Here is an 8,023-nt window from a genome sequence, read left to right as displayed (position 1 = left end):
ATACCCTTAAAATGGACTGATCATCTCCATCATTGCATGATGGAGATCCTCCATTTTAACTTTAGAATGGAGAGAATCGCAATACGATTAAAATAGTTAAAAACTCACTACCAATAAATAAATAAATAAATAAATAACAATAATAATAATAAAATAACTTCTTCTTTTGTTTTTTGTTTTTCTTTTTCTTTCCTTTTTCTTGGGCATGTCATTTATTAGAAAGCTAAAAAATCAACAAAATAGCCAATTTTCAAAAGTACGCAAACATAAAATTATGTATTCAAACTACATAAAGTTTAGACAAAAAAAATTATGAAATTGTTATTTACCAACTCGTCTAAAAGATTAGACATTTAGAGAGAGAGGAATAACTTTATATCACATCTTGAACATACCCCATAAAATAAATCGTGAATTTCAAATAGAAATCTATTTCCTAATTTAAATATCAGAATTAAGATGTTCACCATCAACTCATCTAATAGTATAAACTATTAGAAAGAGAGATGAACAACTTTATTATTTATATTGCAAACTCAACAAATGCTAAATACGACACTAATATCCTCGTTCTTTCACATAGTAGGATAAGAAGCTTGTAAAGCAATGCCACATCGACCTTCCGCAACAACATCTCTTTCAATCTTCATATATCCATTTTCACCCCAATTAGAGCCCCATGAATTCTTAACCAACCAGTAGTTAGTCCCATCAGTAGTAGTTCCATATCCAATTATAGTGACAGCATGGTCAAGATTGGTTCCACACGGCCCAGCGAAGACGCCACTTGAGTAAAGCTGGAAGTTCTGTCCACTACTGTCAATGGCAACAGAAATCGGTTGCTGGGCCACAGCTTGCCGAAGAGCCTGCTCATTACTAGATGGCACATAATTGTACCCAGTTATCTGGACTACAGAGGTTGCTGTTTTGGTGCTGTCACAAGTGTTATCTTGTGCAATGTAAGGGTAATTATCTTCTGATGTGAGACCATTGTTTTGTTGGATGAATTGAAAGGCTGTATCCATTGAGCCGCCACTACAACCACGGCTATCAACATTACAATCAACGAGCTCTTGCTCAGACAGTGATATTAGGTTCCTGGTTGTAATTTGGTATATACCTTCCACAGCTGCCACTGCTGAAAATGCCCAACAACATCCTATACATATGATAACCCCCCCCCCCCCCCCCCCCCAAAAAAAAAAAAAAAGAGTTAGTAATTAGAAAAGTAGGTACAATCAAGTGAGTTGTGATTATTTTACAAAAAGGCATGACAATAATTGGGAAATTATAGAATGTTTTCGAAATACCATGTGTCCGTACTCCTTAACCAATCATCATTCAATATATTCTCTCATGTTCCCCAATCACCCAATACAACACCGTACCTACCTATCTTCTTCACCAATCACGATATTATGGATTGTCACGTGTCTATATTATGAGATTACTGAATCATTACCCAGAATAATATGCTTGGGTTACTATTACTATTAATTATTGATATCATGGTTTTAATTACCAACAATTATGTATCGATTTTTTGTCCTTTCAATAACAGTACCCTATGATATACCATTGGAATGAGAATCGTATAGATATCAACTAGTTCATGGTATGTATCAATTTAGAGCAAATTCATGACTCGATTATAATCGACATAGGTGCTTCGACAGCTACAAAGCTCTCTTCATTTATTTTTATTTTTTTGGTAGCTAATGATTTTAAATATTCATGACTCAATTCTTTATGTATACCAGTCGATACTTCTGATACTCATAATCGATATATACCACTGTTTTAAATTATTGATTGATATAAATAGAGACGTAGAAATATATCATGTAACGCTTACCACATTGGCCTTGGTCCTTGACAGGAGTAACTGCACCTTCCTTTTGCCAGTTGACGGTTGTTGGCACATCAGTTAGATTTGCATACCTGAAAGATGTTGGTTTTGAGACAAATGTCTCATTGGTTGGCTGCCTTTTGTAACCAGTATGAGAAGCACGAAACTCCTCATTGGTCAGGTCTGCAAATTGATTCACACCAAGCTTGTATCCTCGGTCTACACCTTCATTAAAGGCATTTATATGTTGGAGATTGTCCTTGAATACCTGAAACCGTGCATTCTTCTCTTCGGTATCCTTGTAAACACGTCCATGGCGTGTCATCCATTGCTTGTGTATTTCTAGTATGGTTTGTTCGTTGAGAGTGCGAGAGGAAGCTTGAGAGGACAAAACTCCCAAGACAAAGAGAAAGGCCAAGAAAATGCATTGGAAATGGTTAGTAGAAGCCATGGTGTGAGTGAATGTATTTGTGGGCACACTTACTAAAATTTTGCAAGGGCTTAGGTTTTTATAGGCAAAGATTGCCATGAGATTAAATTCCGTACGGCTTACTAGTAAACCCTCTAGTTTACGGGCAACCAATGAATAATGAGCACGTTAACATTTTGCCAGTAAACGTTTTCTTTTATCCAACTGGCTCTTCCCTCCCACTCAGTCTTCACGTTGATTGCTTTTTGTTTATGAAGAAGTTTGACAAAGTAAACAAAGGCTCAAAATTTCTTTTTAACCATTAATAAAATCTTAACTTAATTATCTCAAATAATAAAATTAGATTAAATTTGTACAAACTATAGAAAATCTGTTTGATTTTTAGTTTTCAAAAGATTTTTTTTTAAGTTTCAATCCGTAATTTTATTAGTGTACTTTTTCCATATTTTAATCAATTTTTCTACTCTTTAAATCCACTTAATTTAGATACATTTAAAATTTAAAATGTAAAATATTTATGAAGAAATATTTAAAAAATCAATAAATATGAAAAATACGAAAATGTATTAAATTTATATATATATATATATATATTTGTATTTAATGCCTTTTGTTCAAGATTTTTTTTACAGATTTTGTATGTTTTAAGGTATCTAAGTATACCTAAATATATATATATATATATATATAAAAATAAATAATAAATAAAAATAAAAAACGGGATTGAAAACAGAAAAAATAATTTTTGAAAATTCCAAATCAAACACTCTATTTGATTGAATTTTCAAAATATGTTTTTGAAAATATTGTGAATTTTATAGAAACAATTGCAAAAAAGTGATAACAACTTAGAATAAGAATCAAGTGATGAAAGTACAAAACTTACTTGTGCCAATCTAATATATAGACTGTTTGTACTTTTATCATTTTACAATTATTTTGTGAAGTTAGCACTTTTTAGCAATTGTCACAATTTAATATTCAAGCATGGCGTTTATTGTGTATATTCACATAATATGTAAGAGTAAAATCAATAAAATTTATTTGATAATCCATATCAGTCCTCTTTTCAAATGCGCCATAATATACCATGAATTATTTCGTTTTACTCTGAAAGTAAAAAATCAAATTGAAAGATTATATACATTCAAAAATAGCATTTACCTAAACTTTAGGGAAATAAATACTCTCCAGCACCTTTTTTTTTTTTTTGTTAGCCATCATCTAACATTCAAAATAAATATCTCAAAATACGATAATGACTAACTATTGAATTATGATCTTTAAATTAAATATTGAAGGAATTATTGTGCAGCTTGCACAATCATGACTGTTGTGTGGCTTATGAGAGTCACTTAAATTTCTATTTTGATGATTTAAATCGTGCATTTTTTTATGAAATATTGAGTAGAATATACATGTAACAAATCAATTCGATTGAATATCAATAGTTTCTTCATATGTATATATACAAAATAAATATGTAACTATTAAACTGAATACAAATGCAGCTGATGAAGGAACTATTGATGTCTAATCAACTTAATTTTTAATAGGTATATTCTACTTGACATTCTTTAAAAATTGAATAGTTTGAATTATGAAAAAAAAATCCAAAATAATTCCTACGAGCTGCTGCCTATGCCGCACAACAGTGAACAAGTGTAATGTTACACTTTAGAAAAACTTTTTAGGGAGATGGTCATGAACATTCTGTTGGAACAATCTTCTGTGTAAATAAAATAAATTGAAACTAAATAAAACAAAATAAAATAAATAACTTACATAATTTATTTTATCGAACCGAATGAAAAATAGAAGACCAAGTCGAGTGCGTGACACTCTGTCCTTTAGCCAAATTCGCCCCGCTATGGTGCTTACGGTTATGTGGCGTCTATCTCTCATGCTACAATAATCTTCACAAATTTGTAGTAGCGCTCCAAACAAATTTGTCCGGCGAACTAGAACCTTGTATTCTATACTCTCTAACACTAGAGTGAAGAATAAAATGCAAAGGAGAAATATGGACTGCAAAAATGAAATTTTTTCTGACTGTTCTTTTGGATGCACAAGACTGCTGGAACAGCCTTCAATTTATAGGTAAAATACCTGACCCATACAGGTACATACAAGAAGTGAATAGGTGCAATTTAGAATTGAACAGATACAGTTTAAAAATCAAACAGATAACTGTTATAGTTAAATAAAATGTCCAGCTTTTGAATCTGCCTGGACCATTATGAATCTGTTAAGGTTCCAACAGGTCAGAAAACGATTTGAATATGTTCGGCAGATTCTGTAAGGAATTCAGACAGAATGAGGGACAAATTTTGGACAAGAATTTGAATTCAAATTAATTTTTCCCGCAAGAAATTCAAATAATTTTGTTCAAAAAATTAATATAAGAACCGACCTAACCCACACCCTGTACGGCACGGCTTGGCCGGACGCGTATGGTGGTTTAGGCTAAGGTTGATTTTGTCTATAACTCCTTACTTCTACAAACTTGGGGTGTCCCTTGGGGCCCAACCCAAGGTTGTACACCTAGAGCTTATATACTCACAAAAGCTCTCTTCAAGTTTCAATGTGGGATAACCCATACAAGGAAATCCACATTTAATTCTTGAATTTGGTCAATTTCACGAACCCGAAAACGACGTCAAGTTCTCATTCACTCACAAATGGTTTTGACAAACCGTCTTCACTATGTGACTTACCATGAGACAAGGAACACATCATCTCTTTAGACCCATCCCAAAAAACGTTTGGGACCTACTCAATTTTGGGTTCAAATTTGGCCCAAAATAAGCCTTATAAACCAAATTTTTCAACACATTGTCCATCATTGTATTTGTTTTTGGTGTTTTTTATTATACGTAATGCAATCACATTCACTAAGTTACAATCCACCAATCATAGAACATTATAAGTCAAAACTAAATTTATACTATTTGCAAACTAACACTTCAAAATTAAAGTATAATAAGTTTGAGTGTCTCACAGAGTTTTACAAGAAATAACTTAAAACTTAAAAGTAAAGTCGAATTATAAAACTATTTTAATTAACTTAGGGTTATTTTTATAAATTTTAAAGACTTAAAGGGCTTAACTTCTTCTTCTTTATATATATATATATATATATATATATATATAAGGGCAAATTACAAACACACCCTTTGAGATTTGTTCAAAGAGCGGATTGCAGTCTGTGATTTGAAAAATTATAAAAAACTCTTTGTCAGAATTTTTTTATTTAATAGAATTAATTAAAAAATAAAATTCCTAACTGTTTTCTTATAAAATGATAAAATTACCTAAATTAATAATTGAAATCAATTTCTAATATCATTAAAAATTATTGATTGACCTGATGATTTATTTATAAAATGGATCATTTGTTATGAATCTAGAAACTTTCAGGGCGGAATGTAATTTCTAGAATTACAAGGACAAATATTTTAAACAAATCTCAAAAGATATTAGACTTTATTTTTTATTTTTTATTGTCTATCGCAATAGATTATTTCTGAAGGTCTCTTGAAACTTCTCCTGATATATTTTTGGGAGACTTACATGTAGGTTCTATGATAATTAATGGCATTTTCATCATATACTATTAAAAAAAGTTACTAATGATTAATTTTCAACGACAGTTTGAAAATTGTCACAAAAAATATCACTAAGTATAAGTTTTAGCGACACTTTAAAAAATTGTCACAAAAAATCACTAATTTTCAACTTTGAACGACAATTTGAAAAATTCGTCACATAAAAATATTACTAATTATAAGTTGTAGTGACAATTTATAAAAATGGAGAAAAAAATCACTAATTGTTAACTTTTAGCGACATATATACAATCGTCATAAAAAATTATTTTTAGTAGTGATTTTACTAAAACTTATTTTCAATATAATTTGATATGAATTAAATCCAACTATTAAAATTTATCGGTAATTTATCCAATATTTTATTTTTATTTTTATTTTTTGGTTAAACTCTAGCACTTTTGATGGCATAATTATCGGAAGAAGAAAGTGCGCGGCTCCCCCTTGCGCGGAAGCTAAATTCAAACCAATCTTGGAAGTTGGAAGTAAAGTTTCCAAGTAAACTAAAGGAAGTTTCTAGTAAACTAGTAATCCAAAAAACTTGTCTACTGTCACTAAATGCTAAGCAATTATTTATGATTAGCTGTTTTTTTTATTTATGATTAGATGTTTTTTTTTTTTTTTTTTTAAGAAGTAGAAAAAAAAAATAATTTAGGGTTTATCGCTCGTAACAAAATAGATTAGGTTGAAATACTAATAAATTTCAAAATATAATTTTGTGAACTGTTTAGTTTTCTCTTTTTTTTCTTATGAACTCAAAGGTTCCATTAAAATGAAAATTACACAAAAGAGTAGCCATTTATACATTTGGATTTAATTTTTAAGGTATAAAAGTGGATTTCTTCAAATGTGAAATTACACATTTGGACAATCTGTACTATATAAGTTTTGGATTTTTCATCCTTTTGGAACAAATCCCACATTACGAACAAAATGTTAACACTCCAATGTGACACTTTAAAAAATTTCTTAGTATACTTTTTTCAAACATAATAACATAACACTATAAAAAAACTCCTTAGTGTACTTTTTTTCCAAATATAACACTTTAATCAATATAATTTCAAACGTAACACACACACACACAAAAAAAAAATTTGTTTAGTGTATTTTTCCTAAATGTAACAACGTAAAATTTCAAAAAAAAAAAATTCTTATTGTACTTTTTTTAAACGTAACGCTTCAATGTAACGCACAAAAAAATTTCTTAGTGTACTTTTTCTAAACGTAACACTGCAATCAATGTAATTCGAATTGTAACACTCCAATGTGATATACACAAAAATACTAAAAAAACCTCATTAGTATACTTTTCTCAAGCGTAATAATGTGTTTGGTAACGTTTACGTTTTCAGTTTATATTTACAAAAATTTTATAAACTGATTTTTGTTTATTTTTTGTTTATTTTTAAAAAAAAACATAAACTACAAACGCGTTTGGTAATTGACAAAATGTTTAAAAAAATTTAAAAATATAAAAAAGAGTGAGAAATAACAAGTGGCGGCGGAAGACGGTGGTGGAAAGTGATGACGGTGGGTGATGGGTAGCTGGTGGTGGTGGGTGGTGGTGGTGGTGAGTGGGTGGGTGGATGACGATGGCGGGTGGTAGCGAGTGGGTGGTGGTGGTGGTGGCGGGTGGTAGTGGCAGGTGGGTGGCGGATGGCAAGTGGTGGTGGCGGGTAGGTAGCGGGTGGTGGTGGTGGTGGGTGGGTGGGTGACGGTGGTGGGTGGTGGGTGGTTGTGGCAGATGGTGGTGGCGGATGGGTGGTGGGTGGTGATGATGGGTGGGTGGGTGACGATGACGAGTGGTGGGTGGTAGCAAGTGGGTGGTGGTGGTGGTGGTGGCGGCGGGTGGTGGTAGTGGTGGGTGGGTGGGTGACGGTGGCGGGTGGTAGGTGGTAGCGAGCGGGCGGTGGTGATAGTGGTGGTGGGTGGTGGTGATAGTGGTGGTAGGTGGTGGCGGTAGTGGTGGTGGGTGGTGGCAGATGGGTGGCGGGTGGGTGGCGGTGACAGGTGGGTAGTGAGTGGTGAGTGGCAAGTAGGTGGTGGGTGGTGGTGGCGAGTGGTGGATGGTAGTGGCGGGTGGTGGGTGGTGGCGGGTGGATGGCAGGTGGGTGGTGGGTGGTGGTGGTGGTG

The 8,023-nt window shown here is 32.6% G+C and overlaps 1 protein-coding gene across 1 annotated transcript; it reads right to left on the bottom strand.

The window, feature by feature from the left end:
- Nucleotides 1–295: 295 nt before the first annotated feature.
- On the bottom strand, nucleotides 296–5,646 carry LOC114298277 (senescence-specific cysteine protease SAG12). Its single transcript, XM_028242802.2, has 2 exons — nucleotides 1,856–5,646; nucleotides 296–1,159 (listed from the first exon to the last, which is right to left on the bottom strand). Exons 1-2 carry the CDS (start codon nucleotides 2,376–2,378, stop codon nucleotides 576–578), a joined length of 1,107 nt encoding a protein of 368 aa, XP_028098603.2. The 5' UTR covers nucleotides 2,379–5,646; the 3' UTR covers nucleotides 296–575.
- Between the last annotated feature and the right edge of the window lie 2,377 nt (nucleotides 5,647–8,023).

Source organism: Camellia sinensis, chromosome 9 (genome assembly GCF_055761805.1).
Source record: "Camellia sinensis isolate YWXY chromosome 9, ASM5576180v1, whole genome shotgun sequence".
Lineage (NCBI taxonomy): Eukaryota > Viridiplantae > Streptophyta > Magnoliopsida > Ericales > Theaceae > Camellia > Camellia sinensis.
Note: the sequence above shows the minus strand (reverse complement) of the source record. Positions and strands in the feature narration are given on the sequence as shown.

Excerpts from the sequence above, each read along its gene's own strand:
- LOC114298277 (XM_028242802.2), bottom strand. The coding sequence starts at position 2,378 with ATGGCAATCTTTGCCTATAAAAACCTAAGCCCTTGCAAAATTTTAGTA. Across the intron at positions 1,160-1,855 it reads CAAGGACCAAGGCCAATGTG|GATGTTGTTGGGCATTTTCA; the intron begins GTAAGCGTTACA and ends TCATATGTATAG.